Here is a 19,962-nt window from a genome sequence, read left to right on the forward strand (position 1 = left end):
ATGGATATAGATCAGGTATTGCAATATGTGCCCATAATGTGTCTTGCTGTATGTATTTCATACGGCTATGTACATGTACATATGTAAGGTTTGCATTTTGCTTCATGACTTCCTAATAGTTACTGTATATGCATGTTTATTAAGCTGGGTGGTGACTGAGATTGAGAGTGGGAAAATTAGATGCTAGTTACCGTATGTACTGTTAAAGTTTCATCAAACTATACAAAGTTAACTTGTTTTACGTAACAGCTCTCAATGGTTATATTTGCATGCTGTATTTGGTGTATGGCTTGGGTGATTAATTGCTCACTGTGGGCTATTAGCCAGCAATTGGCATGGTACATATCAGATTTATCATGTGTCCTTGTGATGTGCCTGATATGTACACTAGACCTGTGGCCCTCAGGCTAGGGTGTACAAATCAGGTAAATCTCAGGATCATGATATAACTATCACATATAATACATACCAGATATAACACAACCAGCTGGTTGATCAGACAAAATCAAACGATCCATCACATCACACAATCCTACTAGACTATCACTACTTCCATTATAGCATAATTTTACTATAAGGAAAGTGACAATCTTCTCATTGACCAGTTGGGCTTCACGTGATGATGATGATATCATAGTTCTCAGTTGTTGGTGATCATCATTTGATAATTGGGATAACCTCTTCAACTTAACCAGTGTAGACTGGTAATCATCAGGTAAGCAATTACATAATAGAGAAAAATTTTCTTCCAGTATTGTCCAGTCTGTACAAAAATAATACAAGCTATAATACTGTATGTTCACGTATGTATGCATTGTGTATGTTTGTCAACATTTGAATAAACACCAGTCCCAGTTATAAGATGATGTTTTCAGTAAATTTAGTGAGGATAACATGCATCTTCAAACAATAATATAGGATAGAGTATACATGTGCATAACAAGTAGAGTTGTACCAATTCTCACTTTTTAGGGAAAACCGATATCCAATATATTTTTACCCTGTTTTACCAATAGTTAACCGATTACCGATTGTAGGTCTCTACACATTACACTTGTGGATACTCCACTAAAAGTATAGCTAGTAAAGCCAATGCTGTGAGATTGTACACTTACCTCAACTCAAAGTTGCTAGTCAGACAAGTGGGCTAGGGCCTGAACCATCACTGTTTATCTTTGTGGTTACCACAAAACATAAACAAATTACCTAAGTACATACCAGAGCATTTGATACCAGCCCTTCAGTGGTACTGCAGCTGCTGGAGCTGAATAGACTAATAATCTGCTGGCCACAGCTCATTACAACCGATTTCTGATTATGGTAAAAACAGTTAATTATTGGCTTCTACCGATTACCGATCTGATCATCGGTACAACTCTAATAATAAGAGAGTCCAACTTAATTTAATAGTTGTGCTGTGATCACTTACTACCTAAGTTTCCTTCACTTCTTAACACATTGCAGAAAGTTTAAAGCTACAGTACTGCCTAGAGGTAACATTATGCTCACATGCAGTTCACACTCGTGTAGCCAATTTTCGACCCACATTTTTTTTGGTATGTCACTGCATGTAGCCACAACACGTAAACTCCTCGGGTAGCTTGTCAAGTAGCTGCGTACTTTTGCACGTGATGTATTCCAGTAATGTGTCGTGTCAAATCGTGGCCTGGATTTGAGTACTCGCGAGGGATTGTAACGTTACCTCTGGGCAATACTGTAGAAAAGGCTTTTTGCAAAGATTAAAAGGTTCAATAAGGTAATTAGTTGTCATAATTATGGTGCTATTGCTGTACCTACATATTTGAAGGTGACATGGTTTGGCTTTAAAACATGATTGTGTGCTTTTATGTTAGTCCCATTTACAAGTGAAACCTCTTATTATTATCAAACCGAACAACCAAAATCGTGCTAAATGAAAGGTAGATATTATGGTCTGCAATGACAAGGTTATTCTAAATTTGTAGAACATAATTCACATGTATAACCAGCATAAACAGTATATATAGTTAGAAATATGTACTGTACAACTTGTACAGTTTTCCTACCTGACAAGTTCATGAGACATGACAAGTCCACACTTGATCTGATTCTAGTAGTTCCCATCATGTTCACTGGATGATCTGTGGAATGTGTAATGTTAATGTGATGAGGTTTATTGCAAGTGCATACATAAAAAAGTATGCACATTATTATGGCATTTCACCAACAATAGTATGTATTGTACATAGAAGCATAAGTTGTACCATAATTCACTGTACTGATTTTCATACAGGGAGAAACCAACATTAACGATGAAATATGTACCAGAACATTGAACAAACAAAACAAAAAAATTATACGCATGTGAGTCCTCGGGCCACTAGTTTGTTTAGAATTTTGTCATAGCATGTAGCTGTACACATTTCACTGTTCTATTAGAGTAACTGCTGTATTAGAGTATCTCAAGTCAGCCTGGGGCATGTCACTATTTCATATTTTCACTGTGCTAGCATTTATGAATACAGCCAGTCCAGCAATGAGGATGTGTGGTCATCATGATTGAGTAAATAGATTGTTAAGAGGTGTGGTCTCCATGCTTGATTATCATTAATCAACCAATATTGTTAATGGGTGTGGTTTGAACCTGTCATGAAGCTACAGGTATCTAGCTAGTGTAAATGCTTTGAAATATGCTGTTCAAGGAAAGTGTTGATAGGGAAAATCAACACCTCGATATGGTCTCATTGCATGAATAAGATGATGACCAATTAAAAGGAAAGACAAAATACATAGGGCACACACTTTTGGGAACCCCAAAAGGCACGTGCCACTGGAGAGTTTGTTATGTGGTGTAAAATGGTGACCATACATTGCTTCGTTTGGCTTCCAGCCTTGCAACTCTGGTCAGGCAGGCAGGCTGGAAAATGGAAATTTTGAGTTTCAATGGTTTGTTTGTTGTTGTTTTTTTAAATTCTATATCCAACCATCTGTAAATTCATTTTAATGATATATTTAATGTCAGATGGATTAATATTACATATTCTGTAATGGTGACCGGATCTGCAAAAACCCAACATAATGATGTATTATTTCAAATTGTTTATTATTAGTGACTGGGCCTGCGAAAATAGGGCATGTGGGCACATGATTTTTGACTACTTTTTCACACTTTCAGCACTCATAACTTTTTGCACAGTTATGCTATGGCACTGCACATTTCAGCACTTAGTAAGCATTTAATTGGCATCATGATGCAAGTTACAGAATGGAAATATACTTTTCCAGTACTGAGGTATGATCTGTAGAGTGATGGGATATAGTTTGTGCCCACATGCCCTGTTTTTGCAGGCCCGGTCACTTTATATTCTACTTAGCCTATAATGTATGCTCTAGCCAATTTTCAGCCTTGCATGCCTAAAACTTTTAGAGTTACAGCCCTACAAAATAGCAAAAACAGTAATAGCAGCACTATATACGGGTATATATGTGCAAGTAGTCAGAAATCATTACCAATTAGCTAAATGTATAACACACCACATTATTATTATTGCTAAACTGCATTCACTTGGAAGTTCATCAAGTTAATTTATTGACTTTGTTTACATGGTAATAGTAACTCCAGTCTGGATAATGATGAAGTGAGGAAGAGAAGCAGTTAGTGCAAGGGCAGATCTGCGGGGCTCAAAGGGTTGCAACCCCCATTTGGCAGACGCCTGACTGAGTCTAACTGCTGACAAATTTTTCTTCTCAATAAAACTAAAATCAGTTTATCATTAATTATGTACAGCAAGTACAGGTGTATTGGGAAAGTAAATTACAGGTACTTACAAAAATGGCTGTAACTTACAAACACAATGCATATAGAGTTGCAACTTGTACCATCGCATTTGCCATGAATTTGGGAGTCCATTACTGGGCACGTTTTTCCTTATACCACCTTTCTTCACTACACACAGAGATGAGAAATATTGATCGCAAACAATCGATTTGATGTGATGTAAACTAACACCCATAACTCACGTATCCTTTAGTCTACTGCAGTAAAACAAAGATTTTCAAACTCCTCTTAAGTTGGCAAATACGATAATATTCAGGTTTTTATCTTTCTTCACAATTACAAAGCATTAAAAAGTTTAAGATTTCTTTCAATTACACAAATATTTTACCCATTGCAATCAACATTAAAATTTAGGCTTGCACTATTATGTTGGGTTTTCGCAGATCTGGTCAAGGTGATCTTCATTCCATAAGATGTCTGTAGGATTGTCTTTAGGCAGCACACATCCCCACATAGATAGTACTACTGTATTGTTTGATCAAAAAATATTAATTTTAGAATGGAATAGAATTCCAGCATGCAATAAAAGTAGTGAAACAAGAAATATGAGTGATGGCAGATATTACAACATAGCCATGTGGGAAAATCCCTACCATCTGTTCAATGCCAAAGCAGGGATTTTCCCACATAGCTATAATAGCTACCATTATTCATAACTCCTACTACAACCCTACTTCATTTTACTAGGTTGTTAGCGTTTTTGTTATAGAATAGTTATACATGTATGGCTGTGACTGCTTTTAATTAGTAGAGCATCCAATTTGTCTCATGTGAGCTATGCAATATATTGAGAGGTGTGGTTTGCCATGGTTAGTTTTCTACAGCAAAACCACAGCTGATGGTAGCTAGATTATTAAAGGTTATGGTCACGGTATGCTCTGATTATTTAGGGGCAGGGTCAGGCCATACAGTCATTTCATAAGCGTAGCTACACATATTTACTCCACTAATAGTACAGCACTACTCAAGACTTCTAGGTCCCGGCTGGTTATGCTGGAATAATTTAAAGCATAATAGGTGACAAAGCATAATACCAGCGTAATAGGGATGATACTTGAAATTTTAATTAAAATGTGGAATACGAGTGCCTGAAAGAATGCAAATAAACACTGCCAATAGTATTATTAGTGAATTTCACATTTAAAAACACATAATACAACTTATTAAACCATTTGTTTGTTGATTATTCACACTTTGCAAAAATAAGATTGAAATACTCTAATAGAGCAGTCACTTACTCTCAGAAAACACTAATAAATTATACTCTAATAAAACAGTCAGTCCTAGAGCATACTCTTTGATTTTGAAAGCACAATTTTGAGCATAATAGGATTAATTTTTGAGCAATGCTCAAAAGCATAATATTTAAAATTTTGGGCATAATAGGCCGGGGCTTAGTAACTTCACAAACACATGTGTGGTGTGTTTTCCACATGGAATTAAAACATGTGCATGCACCTTGTCCAGTATACACGTGACTACACATGTGGCTTGTTACACACATGAAACAGCTATCCACATGCACCATGATGATTGATCTACATATATATATATATATATATATATATATATATATTAGTTTTTGGCTAGTTCCTTTAAGCAGTTTACCCTATACGCATGGCAAGCAATAATTTCATTTGTTTATATAATTATCTTGATCACAGAATGCCAGGGCATTCCAAAGATAGTTTTGTTTTCTTTCTTTGTCCTTTTGTACACTTAGATCTGAATACGATAAGCAGTCGCATTGTTATTAACATTTATAATTATCGCAAAAATAGTCTATACCAATATATTGTTATGCCTACAGGGCAAACTGCTTATGGGAAGAAGCTGAAAATTGCTATGTAGATAGTTTATCTGTCAATCCTCAAATTAATTGTGGTTTGGAAGACATCAATTTAAAGAGAGTGTAAAACCCAATTTTGCTCAAATTTGGTACACAGACTACTGAAGGTGAAGGGCGTTTCTGCAGCATAAATTGTCATATTTCATTCAAGCAGCACAGAGCTACATGTACAAGAAATAATTTAGTGTTCATTCTTTCAAGTGTGGTACAGCAGTTTCTTGGGCCACACAACACACTACCATGTATCTTGATTTCTGTACCTGTTTTCATGTGATTTACTGCACATTGACCAAAGTATATTTTATAAGATTGCTCTATCAGAAAACCTCAATCTTTTGCAGCACTGATGGTGTGTATGATTTAGCTACATTCATTAATAATTGATATGTTTCTAGTTATTACAAGTACACCAAAAAATTGGAATTTTCAACTAGAGTAGGGACCATAACACATCGATAAAAAGTACTGAAACAAGTTGGAGTAGTGCACGATATCAAATTGCAGCAAAACAATAAGAAGTGTTATACCGCTACTGTACTACATGTATGTTTTTTGTTAACTTTTTTTGTAAATATATGGCCAGATTTGACAAAACCAGGCTTCCACACACATCCAAATTTATGACTTTGAAGGATCATATTTCAGTGTGTGAGTATGCTATCAGTTTCGAATTTGGACCTATTATTCCATAATGCAATGAAAGCATTGTGTGAAAATTGTAGGTCAATAGTGTATTGAGTTGTCAAGTTACTAATAATTAAATTCAAAGAATTGGATGCACGTAGAAGCCTGGTTTTCTCAAATGCTGTCACATATAAATTATTATGACTGGTGAACCCATGTATACTGAATCTGAAAATGATGCCGCGCGCCCAATTATCATCTGAAAACTGAGTGATGTATCCATTACGCTCCGTTGTCAGCTATGTTCAACCCATTACACAGCACTTTGAATCAAGAACTGTTTGCAAAGTACCTCTACAATCCACACATACTTAAAGAAAAGAAATAGTGACCCAGTTATATCAATGATCGTCTGAAAAGTGAAGCATCCATTACGCTTCGTTGTTGGTTTTGTTTAACCCATTACACAGCAGTATGGATCAAGAACTATTCGAAAAGCACCTCTGCAATCAAAATAGCCACTATGGAAAACATGGATGATTTCCATTATGAAGGGAAGCCATCACATGCTACCGCCAAATCGACACTTTTTGCTGTCATCAAAGATGAATGGGACACAAAGAAGGGCACTGGTAATTTCATGAAGAATGCATTGTGCATACTGCGGTATGCCAAAAGGCACCTCTCAGGCTGAAGCGAAGTCGAACAGTAAAAAATCAAGCCTGTAGCCTTAGCCGTTGTGGAGTTACGCTTGTCTGAAGACATCAGTCAGTTATTCAGTAAGTCAGTAGAAAATTCCATTAGCTAAATAATTTTTTTTTGAATTCTGTAGCAACTTGTTGAAAGCATTTCTGGTTGATCTGAAAACTTGTTTTGCCTAACGAATACTGCCGCATTGTCGTCAGGGAAAATTGAGGCTGGATTTTGGGTGATGTCATTTCATGGGCCACGCCTACTCCTTTGTGGTCCCTACACATTATACTATCCACTCAAAAACAGCCAAGCTGTAAAAAAAGAGTGCGGCCCTCAAAAGCCTGGGTGAAAAAAGTTGTGAAATCAAAGGTGGCAGCCAAGAAATGGCTGCAATGATGTTAATGCTAATAAATTTTAATAATGCATACAGCCATTATTAAAATTTATTAGCATTAACATCATTGCAGCCATTTCTTGGCCGCCACCTTTGATCTCACAACTTTTTTCACCCAGGCTTTTGAGGGCCGCACTATTTTTTACAGCTTGGCTGTTTTTGAGTGGATTTCACTTCTTTTTGTATTTTCAAAAACCAAATCCTGCACCTTTTTACTGGGATATGATTTCCAGGTTGTTGTATCACAAATTTTGCTTAGCACTTATGATGATTATAATGATGATGATTGGCACGAGTTGGTCATACTAGTCTGCTCGCAGACTGCTTGGGGGCGAAACTAAGTTAATACTACAATTATACCACTAATCGATAAGAAAATCGCTCTGATTTGATGAAATAGCTACTAGATTGAGCCTCAAAGTGTTGCAACAATAATATGGTGCTAATGCTCTAATAGAGTGCATGTTTTTGCTTTTGCTGAAATCATCTAATAGAACACACATAGAATGTTCTAGAACAATCTAGATTTTTTATTGGTAGATCAGTTTTACTTATTAAGCTAGAATTTTCATTTATAAGGTAGAAATTAAGTGAAGTGATCAGCCGAGTTAGCAGTGGTTTAGTGGTTGAGAATGCAGGTGTTAGATATGGAGGTCCTTGGTTCAAACTCTGGTCATAATCAGTTAATTTTTCCGACATTTTTTATGTACCTTATTGTTCCCCCAGTGACTGCTCTATTAGAGTATCTCGATCCCACGATTTTATACTTGCTTGGTTTTCGCTTTATAACTTTGTAACTGTAAGTCTGTTGCTCTTCTAACCACCAAAAGATGATCAGCCTATGATGATCAGCCTATGTACACACAAATTTTCTAGTTATTCCTCTACTCAGTTTATCTTGTAGCCGTGACAAAAGTTTCATCTTTTTTACATGAATAAATGCTCATAGCTCATTGGATTTTTTATCAGATTCATAGCAAACTTGTTACGCGAATGTACCTTTATATGCTCTTTACTTGTGCCAAGTATCGATACAATGGAGTTACAAGTTTGTGTTTTATAGCAATTTTTGCAAAGTGTGCGAAAAGAAATTGAAGTCCCCATAGCCCCCCTACAGTGAACAAAAACATGAAGAAATTAAAATGAAACTTTAGCCACTCATATCTCAGAAACTGCTAGGGAGATTTCCTTTGAATTTGGTATGTGGCGTGGCCTATCTGGCAAGCACCTCTATAGTGAAAATAGTTCGAATCGGATAAGGGATCATGGATCTACAAAGGTGTGAAAATCGTATTTTCTTTCTTTCTGTAAATACACTCATGGTGTGGCGTGCCGGCTTCTTGGGCCACACGACATATTACCGTGTGTCTTGATCACACTGTATGATGATGAAAACAAATAGCTACAGTATTAAAGGTAGTAAGCTACATAGTCAATATTTGCTGCAAGGCACTGTATTCTCTTTAAGTATAGTTAGTTAGCTACCTGAAATGTTTCATGAAAAAAATTGCATAATTGTTGCAAGTGAAGATTTTTAAAATCTTCTTAATACCAAGCTGTGGTATTTACATGTTAGTGAACAGTACATAACAAAATAATATTGTAAACATGTACTGTATCACTTACTCTTAATATTAGTAGTAGTTACAGGTCTACATCTTCTTCTCCCAATAACCTGATGGTGGCTACTAACGGAGTAGTTGTCTGTTCTGCCATCTGATGGTCCATCATCAACACATTGGATAATGATATTGTCTACTGCATAATTGTCTAACTGGTTAACACTGTTTGATGTGATCAGTCTTGATGGGTGAGCTGTATGAGTAGGATCTGTAAATGAATGAGACATGACTGTTGAACAATTTATAAGTATTTACTGCTATAAGTCCCTCAGCAGAATGAAAGAATAGAACAATTTGTTGCATGAAGATGCAGTGTTTACTTTTCAGGGCCACAACTACAGAAGGGGGTTCAAGTGATTCACTCGGACACCTTCTGATTTAACAATCTTTAAAAACAGTGTTTGGCAAAAAGAGAGGGGTCATAGTGCATTGAAAGCTACTCTCAGTTGGTTAACTTGTGCACAGCCAAGCTTCACTTCCATGCATTTTAAAATCTGGATGGAGCTGAAAAGTCACTGAAGAGACTGATATGCACTAGGATTATCATGCAAATACTCTAATAGAACAAACATTTTTTGTATACTGTAACAGGTACAGTACAAAAAGATCTACTGTATAATATAACCTAATCATTATGAATTTGTTTAATCTTATGTAATCCATAAATATGTTGATTCAATTTCCCCGAGGGTTTTGCACAATAGTACTTCATTCTTATCTGCAAAATTGAATGATTGGTAGAGAGGGCACCAAGGAGGCATGTCTAAAAATTACATGAAATTTCAACAGGGAAACTAATATATCACCAATACCATATAACTAATGCAATAATCTTGGGACATGTCACATTCACATTCAAGCAGTTATGACTAGAACAAGTGTGCTGAAAAAGTGTAATGGCTAATGTGCCTAGCAAAAGTGTTGAAAAATGTAATCTAAAACTAAAAAAGAAAACAGTCCAGTAGTCCAGTCCAGTGTTTGTAGCAGGTAAAGCATTTGTAAATATGTGATTGCAATAACTGTTATTGTAAAGCAGGATGTTGATGGTCACTTTGGTATCACTCTAAGGCTTCCAGCAGGCATGTTGCATACCATTGCACAGAAACCAGTTAACCAGCTTTGAATTTGCTAACAGGATAACAACTCTACCATTGAGTATGTGATGATTGCTCTGACTCTCAAAAGTAATCACTTGATATGTAACTGGATTAGTTTGAGGAATGCCACATCATCATTTACAGTACACTGAAAATTAATAATCATTATATATATATCCATTCACAACGCTTGGCAGCATTATACACGCAGTTCTATATGCAGTACTCCTCTACTTTGTTATAGTGGTATGCATACATCACTTTGTACTGTAGGTCATGTGTGACTTCTGGCTATTTTGGTTATTGTTGCTCAATGGATATTGTTAGCTTAGGTACGTAGCTACTGTAGCATTTTTAGGCCAGGTACTATCACTAAAAAGACAATGAGTGTCAGATAACCATTTAAGCAGTTGAATGAGTGTTTTCTGATAAAACGTGTGTGTGTTTCATGTATGTATGTATGTATGTATGTATGTATGTATGTATGTATGTATGTATGTATGTATGTATGTATGTATGTATGTATGTATGTATGTACGTACGTACGTACGTACGTATGTATGTATGTATAGTATGTATCTAATCCAAAACAGCCAAGCTGTAAAAAAAGAGTGCGGCCCTGAGAAAGGCTATGGTGAAAAAAGATGTGAAATCCAAGGTGGCGGCCAAGAAATGGCTGTGATGGTAGGTTAATGGTAAAAATTTTAATATCGACAATTCAGGTGAATTTTGTGCCGCTTCACAAAATTCACCTGAATTGTCGTTATTAAAATTTTTACCATTAACCTACCATCACAGCCATTTCTTGGCCGCCACCTTGGATTTCACATCTTTTTTCACCATAGCCTTTCTCAGGGCCGCACTCTTTTTTTACAGCTTGGCTGTTTTGGATTAGATTTCACTTCTTTTTGTATTTGTATACCCCAAAGCCGGCCTATGGCCGGCTTTAGGGCTTTTTAACCTGTCATTTTTTCTTTACTACAGGAAGAAGAAAAGATGAAGCAGGGTGATTTTTTTGTAGCTGACCTCTCTGCAAGGTGACCCTTCTAGCTGATCTCTCTACCGGATGACTTGTTTGTAGCTGAACTCTCTACAGGGTGGTTTGTTTGTAGCTGAACTCTCTACAAGGTAACTTCTTCTAGCTGATCTTTCCACAGGGTGATTTGTTTGTAGCTGAATTCTCTACAGGGCGATTTGTTTGCAGCTAAACTGCTGAACTCTCTACAGTGTAACTGAACTCTCTACGGGTCGCTTGTTTCTAGCTGATGTCTCTACAGTGTAACTTGTTTCTAGCTGAACTCTCTACAGGGTGATTTGTTTGTAGCTGAATTCTCTACAAGGTAACTTCTTCTAGCTGATCTTTCTACAGGGTGATTTGTTTGTAGCTGAATTCTCTACAGGTCAATTTGTTTGCAGCTGAACTCTGTACATGGTAGTTTCTTTGTAGCTGAACTCTCTACAATGTAACTTCTTCTAGCTGAACTCTCTACAGGGTGACTTGTTTCTAGCTGATCTCTCTACAGGGTGACTTGTTTCTAGCTGAACTCTCTACAGGTGATTTGTTTGCAGCTGAACTCTGGTTTCTTTGTAGCTGAACTCTCTACAAGGTAACTTCTTCTAGCTGATCTTTCTAGAAGGTGATTTGTCTGTAGCTGAATTCTCTACAGGGCAATTTGTTTGCTGCTGAACTCTCTACATGGTAGTTTCTTGTAGCTGAGCTCTCTACAATGTAACTTATTCTAGCTGACTCTCTACAGGGTGACTTGTTTGTAGTTGAACCCTCTACAGGGTGATTTGTTTCTAGCTGAACTCTCTACAAGGTAACTTCTTCTAGCTTATCTTTCTACAGGATGATTTGTTTGTAGCTGAATTCTCTACAGGGCGATTTGTTTGCTGCTGAACTCTCTACATGGTAGTTTCTTTGTAGCTGAACTCTCTACAATGTAACTTCTTCTAGCTGAACTCTCTACGGGTGACTTGTTTCTAGCTGATCTCTCTACAGGGTGACTTGTTTCTAGCTGAACTATCTACAGGGTGATTTGTTTGTAGCTGAACTCTCTACAATGTAACTTCTTATAGCTGAACTCTCTACAGGATGACTTGTTTCTAGCTGATCTCTGTACAGGGTGACTTGTTCCTAGCTGAACTCTCTACAGGTGATTTGTTTGCAGCTGAACTCTCTTACATGGTGGTTTCTTTGTAGCTGAACTCTCTACAAAGTGACTTCTTCTAGCTGATCTATCTACAGGATGACTTGTTTCTAACTGAACTCTCTACAGTGTGATCTGTTCATAGCGGAACTTTTTACTGGGTGATTTGTTTGCAGCTAAACTCTTTGCATGATTGTTTCTTTGTAACTGAACTCTCTACAATGTGACTTCTTCTAGCTGATCTCTCTACAGGATGACTTGTTTCTAACTGAACTCTCTATAGTGTGATCTGTTCATAGCGGAACTTTCTGAGTACTGGGTGATTTGTTTGCATCTAAACTCTTTTCATGATTGTTTCTTTGTAACTGAACTCTCTACAAGGTAACTTCTTCTAGCTGATCTCTCTACAGGGAAATTTGTTTGTAGCTGAATTCTCTACAGGGTGATTTATTTCAGCTGAACTCTCTACGTGATGGCTTCTTTGTAGCTGAACTCTCTATTAGGTACCTTCTTCTAGCTGATCTGACTACAGGGTGACTTGTTTGTAGCTGAATTCCCTACAGAATAACTTGCAATGTAATATAACTGAGTAAATTATACATGCAGCTGAATGCTTTATTAGGGTGACTGTTCTATTAGAGTATCTCGATCTCGCATTTGCTGCACGTAGTTGCCTTTCGAATCATAACTCAGTGATTTGTAATCCGATTCTTCTGTACTACTGCAAGAACTTTCCATGATGATTATTCCAGTTACATACTGATTTTCAGCTCGTTGCTCTAAGCGGTTTGCCTGGTAGACACGAAAACTAATAGTTTTTTTATTCATAAAAATCGATCGCGTAATTTTGACACAGGTTGGGTTTTGTGTCATATCTCCATGGCTTTTATTCCTATTCCTTTCAAACCACAAAACGGCACTCCTACGACGGTTGCTCCATCTACATATCAATTTTCAACTGATTCCTCCAAGGGGTTTACCCTGTAGGCGTGACAGACCTTCGACCTTATTTTACGCAAATAATCGGTCATAACTCCGTGAATATTCATCGGATTCCTACCAAAGTTGGTACAAAGATCCGCCTTAATGAGCCCTTTAAGTGTGCCAAATTTCAGTCCGATCCGAGCACGCATTCGTGTTTTATGGCGGATTTTGCGAAATGTGCGAAATGAAGAAGTAGAAGAAGAAAAACGAAGAAATTAAAACGAAATTTTGTTAACTCGTATCTCGGAAATGGCTGGAGCGATTTTCTTCAAATTTGGTGTGTAGACTCCCCTTGCTGGCCAGCACCTCTCTAGAAAATTTGATTCCAATCGAATAAGGGATCACAGAGCTACATAGGTGTGAAAATTGCGTTTTCTTTCTTCTTGTTAATATACTCACGGTGTGGCGCGCCGGCTTCTTGGGCCGCACGACACACTATCGTGTGTCTTGATGTACATTTTTTGTTGTTGCATTTCTGTACTTATGTGAGCAAAATGTTTTATGCTAAAAGCAGCCTGTATGTGAGAAATTAAGCCTACACAGAACCAGTATAAACCTTCCTGGTAGGTAAGCTTTTGCTTTGAGGCAGTTTGTTCATGCATAGATGGTGCCATATAGCCAGACCACTATTTCAGCACAGGGGTGTATCAGGTTAGTATAGGTAATCACACACATTTGAGAACAATTAGGAAATAACTGTATGAGTATCAGTCAAAGTTGCACGAAACGAAGCCGAGTGCAATTTTGGCTGTGACAAGTACAATTAATCCATAATTTCACGAAAATGTGTGTGATTGCCTACTAATCACATAGTATAGTTTTGACCCTCGAACTACACGAAACTGGTTTTAACAGATGTCTTTTCTGGATGGTGTGAAGAGCTTGAATGGTGGTGTCAGGCCTTGGCTTGGCAAGAATCAGTGGGTTATTGGTGGATCATGGATGGATGTTGGCCAAATAATTTTTCTGTTGATTTTACTGCATACCAGCCACTATGAAGCCAGCACAGCCTTGTAATTGTGTGTCTGGACTTCAATTATGGTCTTCCTTCATTTTTAAATCTATCTCTTGCCCACTCTACCACACACCCTCCTCCTCTTTGTGAGTACTTGTGATACTACTTTGCTTGTCCAACTGCTCAGATTTTCTATCTTATTTAGCGACAAGCAGCTATATACAGGTACTGGAAGTGATCTGAAAGGTAATAGATTGATGCACCTGATGTGTAAATTTCATACGCGTGCTTGCTATCCTTGGTAAGTTATGCAGACTTGAATTCTTTAAAACTGTTTATCTTGAAACTACAAATGTGTAATTTGGAACATTTCCAAAAAATCAATCACATATACTAATAGGTAAACACACTCTTTATGGACTTGTTATTGCAGCTTGTACCTAAGCTTGTAAACATGCTGTTTAGGGTTTCTTTAGGAGTATAAATAATTATAGTGTCTATACCATGTATTCTATTGTTATGTAGTTTGAGATAAGAGCATTATTATCCTTATAATGCATGCAGTAAAACTGGGCAGATACGACAATATCATTATTGTTGTTGCACTTAAAAGATTTTATTTGTCAGCAATTCTGATTGGCCATACTAAATATCACCATCTGTTGCAAATCAAAGGCTTCTGTGATTCTGTTATTTAATTGGCTACTTTACAGTGCAATTACAGAAATATGACTGGATCTGCAAAAATGGGTCTTATAGTTTTTCCAAATTTCCAAGTTTGATGAATCATAACCAATCATGTGTTTAACCAATTGTCTTAAATTACATCCAGGAATAGTACAATGATGGATTGTAGAGTGACCAAATTTCAGGATGGTACCATATATACTCACAAGGCAAGTAATGAATTGCTAAGTACATGCAATTGGAAAGGCTATAAGACTCCTTTTTGCAGATCTGGTCACATTAAATTAATAAACCATTCGATTTGGGATTAATTGCACTCCTACTATAGGGACTAATGTATGGAAAAGTAAATCACTATGTGATTAGTGTATTGTTTACTTAGATACTGATAGAGGTGCTGTCACAACTGGCCTATTGAAAGTGTACCAGACCTACTTCAGTGTGGGTGCTTATAATCTCTCATTAAAGTGTAAATGGTTTTGTGGAACAAAGAAACCAGCATACAATGGAGAATCCTTATATGTATGTTTAATTATGCCTTTCGAGTACACCATCTTTCAGTTGCTTTACTCCCTTGTGAAATTCATAACTTTTTCAGCAACTCACTTCACCAATGTACTTTTTAAGCTGCAGCTGGTACCTAGTCTCACATAGCCAGACCATTGTTTCAGTGCAGGAGCTTATCAATAGAGATTAGCTATAAACACTAACACTAAAAAGGGTCTGGTCCACCATCTGGTTTTGCAGGCTACCAGAAATAAAGGATCCCTTTGAGAGAAAGGAGGAATGTCCCATACTTATGCAAACAAAAATGAGGGGCAGCCTCAAGACTTTCCCTAAACAATTCACAAGAAAAAACATGACAGATACACTATAAAACTAAGTCGTGCTTCCTTAGCAATGTAATTACCAAATTACAAAAATTATGAAATCAATATGCTAAATTACAGTATTTGTAAATCTAATTGATCCAGCTGAAGCATATAGCAACTAAATTATATATGTGGTTGATTAAATACCCATTTAGCTACAATACTAACTGCATGGGCACCTGGTTTTAGAAATAGCACAACATTGACTTGTTAGGGCTTATAATAATATTATATTCTGAAAAGGATGGGATGATTGTACTGAAATTTTTATATGTATTGGAACTTAAGAATTCGGCGGCATCAACTCTACCTGATGGTGTTACTATTGCCAGGCGTTCAACAACGTCCTTGGCAAATGACTTCGGGAACATAGGTTTCTTCTTGGGGGTCTCACCGATGATATTTGCAGACACATCCAGGAGACTACTGTCCATGTCTTCAATAGTGCTACTTATGTGGTGGAGAGAAGAATGTAAATAATAAAATGTTTAATTTTAATGCTGTAGTAAGTTAAGATATGTGTTAAGAGGTGATTGGTGAGAGAGAAGATGGTAGACGGAACTCTGTGACGTTGTTCAGAATTCCAGGAGACTCTGACAATATTATTGTCAATAGTCAGGTAACTAAGAACTTAATACTAGTCACAATGCACTTCTGCTTTTGACAGCTTCCTCAGGTGACATGTTCTTAGGTCACAAGAATGAAGAATAGAACGTATGGAGCTGTATGTATAATGTTAAGGTCAGTGGAAATAAATTTATTGCTTACCTTGTCATGTTACCCAAATTTGTTTTTAGTGGGCTTGGGGAAAGTAGCTAGTCTCTACGATGACTTTAAGTTGGAGAACTGGTGATAAAAAATAAATAAATAAAGTATGTTGAAAAGTGTTGAAATAAAAATTATGTTTGTAGAATACCTTGAATTAAGCGGCAGCGTGCATATATTTGTGGTTAGGAAGGGGTTATCCAAGGGGTTTCCAGCGGCGATACAATAAATAATTTATTTCGACAAAGCGAGTGGTCTTTGTAGAATGCTAACAGGGGAAGGAAGTTTACGATAAGATAAAACTTTTATTCACTACACCTCTTCAGGAGGATACGAAGCTTGGTAGTTTGATATAAAGGTGCTTGTCTCGTAAGAGTCTTGGTTCAAAATAAAACAGCTTAAACGGTTGTTCAAAGCGTAACTATGCAAATGTGCTAGGGTGGCCAATGAGAGTTTGTGGATTTAAAAAAATTTTAGTCAGTGGCTTGAGGGAAAGATACTGTGTATATTCACGTGACTGGTGAAATCACGTGTATCTAGTCTACCGTTGTTTCATATCATTCAACTGAGATCAAAGTGATGATGAAAAGCGCGACGAATAAAGTGGTTGCTATTATAAAAAAGGTATGTTTTATTGTATGCGTGTGTTAACCATATGTACTTTATAGTGCACAAGATTTAATTTATAGGTTAGTGGGTGAATAAAATAGAATCATATGATTAAAAGATACAAGTTAATCTCACTATTTTGTGTTTGTAAGGGTAGTGTCTAACAGTTGTTACATCTGTTCAAGTAAAATACACCATAAACAGAGGCCTATTTAATTTCCATTTTAATAGGAGGGGGAGAGTTCTCATCACAGTCAACTCCATTTAATTTAGCTCTGACTAAGTGAGACCTTAGATTGCGATTTTTCCTAAATGTGAGGAATGGAAATGGGATAACATTATTTTTAAAGCAATTGGTCCATTGTATGTTCGGCCAGTACTTTTTAATGATTCCCATAACCTTAGGTGCTACTTTAGAAAACCTTGTAATGAAGGCTATTCTGTTAGAAATTCCAACCTTGCAATGTGACTTAAGCTCTTGAGATCTATTTGAGAACTTAACTCTATTCATTTGCTGATGAATGACTTTATGTGAGTACCCTCTCTTTAATAGATTGATTCTATGTTTTTTCTTAAACTCCAAGAACGTGTCAAGTTTCAAATTAGTTCTGACAAATCGTTTCATTTCTCCAATAATGACACGACAACATAACAAGCACTATTGAAGACATGGACAGTAGTCTCCTGGATGTGTCTGCAGATATCATCAGTGAGACCCCCAAGAAGAAGCCTATGTCCCCAAAGTCATTTGCCAAGGACGTTGTTGAACGCCTGGCAATAGTAACACCATCAGGTAGTGTCGATGCCGCCGAATTCTTAAGTTCCAATACTTATCAAAAATGTATCTTGATGTCTTCATTAGTAAAATTGCTTTGTTTTCATGCATATTTTTATATTTTGCCATGATTCACACTGAATGAAAATTTAAGTGCATGACTAATCTATTAGATTATCTTGTTCTTTTGCAGCACTGGAAAGAGTTATAGCATTCCTTGATACAAGCTTGATGTGTCTTAGTTGAAAGTCAATAGCTATAGTATTGGCTAAAGGCAGTTAGCTACATAGTTAATGCTTGGAAACTTTTTTTAGCTAATTGTGCAAAAAAATTTATGCGTAAAAATTTCATAATTTTTTTGCAGACAATTATTTTATAATGAAAAAGCTAATTATGGTATGATATGAGATTATTGATTGAAACTTTTATTGTTCTGACTGTAAGAGTCAAAGTTGGAACTACATATAACGTTAATTCTTGAATCTCCCTATGCTTAGTATATAGTCAACTCACAATGTTCATCAGTGGTATGATAATGATGTTGTATGATGTCATCATCCCAGTATGGAGTGTGGTGAAATTCTACGAATGTTATAGAATGATATACATTGCATATTTTTACAACAATCATACCTGTCTTCAGTTTATTAGGAAGATCATTCATTACTGATATCATGTTAAACAAGTAGCAGAAATGTTTGTAATCTCTTGTAGTGTCTAACTGAACTAATAGAAGATTGATAATCCTCTGACATCTGATTCTTGAGCTTTCTTCATTGAAAATAGAACTCTCCACATCACTAGGAATTTCTAAATGTTGTTTTAGAGTTTTAACGGTCAGTTTACAGTTAGGTATTAAACTCTGATACAACAAGTTGTAGTATCTGATCAGAAATGAAAACTCTGTTAAAGGGAATATTACAACAGGTCAATTATAATTTTGATCTTACCAGGTTTTCTCATAATCTTATCAATCACTTGTGGCCCACACAAACAATCTGGTGTACTGATGACTATGATAGACAAACATGAGAGTGAAATGTATGCATATGTGACTGGTCCTCAAAGCACATAAGATTCACCTACTTCTATTTCAATAAAATGTTTTAGAATCATAACTTAGTACTTTAAATTATAATTATAGCCATGCATTTTAGATTATCATTTCATTGAACTTATAATATGTATATACAATTACAGAATGCAAATATTCTGTTTTAATAACGTGAATTTAGTGTCAAGACCAAGTGGAATGTGTGGACTTTAGAATTTGGAACATGGACTCCCTTAACTAGAGGGAAACTCTACAGAAAGTTTGGTTTCAATAGGATAAGGGATCACTGAGATACAAAGGTGTGAAAATGACATTTTCTTTCTTCCTGTCAATATACCCACGGTGTGACATGCTGGCTTCTTGGGCCACATGATACACCATCATGTGTCTTGATGTAACACTGTACAACAAGTGGAACATAGTCAAGGATAAAGCACCTCATGTTGTATATGCATATATGTTAGTTAGGCAGCTAGTATGTAAATCAGTTAGTTAGTTAACAAAACAGTTTTATTCAATGAAAAACGTTTGCTTTACAATTTCCATAGAAATTTATCGGAAGCATTTTCAGTTTCAAAGGCAGTTTGATTTACTATTTTCCTAACCAACACTTTGCCAAGTGTTTGTGAAGTCTGATCTTTGGTCAATACTTTTGGTGGGAAGATCCACACCTTCAAATCTTCATAATCCAGCACCATCATACTGTATACGTACAATAACAAGACACACAGTAGTGTGTCATACGGCCAAGAAAGCTGGCATGCGACACTATGATCAAGATGCACAGTAGTGTGTTGTGCGGACAAGAAAGCTGGCACTCCACACTGTGAGTATGATGACAGAAGAAAGAAAACAGCATTTTCCATATCTTCCTGGCCCCTTCTCCAAAGTACGCCATTTGCATTATACAGTAGTTGTCCACCAAGTAGGGTAGGTCACACAGCAAATATAATTAAATTTGCATCAGCCATGTTTGAGATATGGGCATTCAAACTTTTGATTTAATTTCTTTGTT

At 36.5% G+C, this 19,962-nt stretch overlaps 1 protein-coding gene and 1 long non-coding RNA gene across 2 annotated transcripts; one reads left to right on the plus strand and one right to left on the minus strand.

Moving 5' to 3' along the window:
* Window positions 1-452: 452 nt before the first annotated feature.
* On the minus strand, window positions 453-18,630 carry LOC136247834 (uncharacterized). The gene is made up of 5 exons (XM_066039656.1): window positions 18,527-18,630; window positions 18,407-18,475; window positions 9,004-9,207; window positions 2,046-2,120; window positions 453-763 (listed from the first exon to the last, which is right to left on the minus strand). Exons 1-5 carry the CDS (start codon window positions 18,567-18,569, stop codon window positions 453-455), a joined length of 702 nt encoding a protein of 233 aa, XP_065895728.1. The 5' UTR covers window positions 18,570-18,630.
* LOC136244273 (uncharacterized) lies at window positions 16,238-16,662 on the plus strand. The gene is made up of 3 exons (XR_010695139.1): window positions 16,238-16,363; window positions 16,412-16,485; window positions 16,542-16,662. It is a non-coding gene; the product is annotated as an uncharacterized lncRNA (long non-coding RNA).
* Window positions 18,631-19,962: the final 1,332 nt, after the last annotated feature.

Source organism: Dysidea avara, chromosome 2 (genome assembly GCF_963678975.1).
Source record: "Dysidea avara chromosome 2, odDysAvar1.4, whole genome shotgun sequence".
In the NCBI taxonomy this organism is placed as follows: domain Eukaryota; kingdom Metazoa; phylum Porifera; class Demospongiae; order Dictyoceratida; family Dysideidae; genus Dysidea; species Dysidea avara.

What these genes read in the sequence shown, in the direction of transcription:
- LOC136247834 (XM_066039656.1), bottom strand. Translation starts at nt 18,569, where the DNA reads ATGATATCAGTAATGAATGATCTTCCTAATAAACTGAAGACAG. An exon ending in TCCTAATAAACTGAAGACAG is followed by an intron (nt 18,476 to 18,526) that starts GTATGATTGTTG and finishes TAACATTCGTAG; the next exon opens with AATTTCACCACACTCCATAC. An exon ending in ATGTCTCATGAACTTGTCAG is followed by an intron (nt 764 to 2,045) that starts GTAGGAAAACTG and finishes ATTTTTGTACAG; the next exon opens with ACTGGACAATACTGGAAGAA.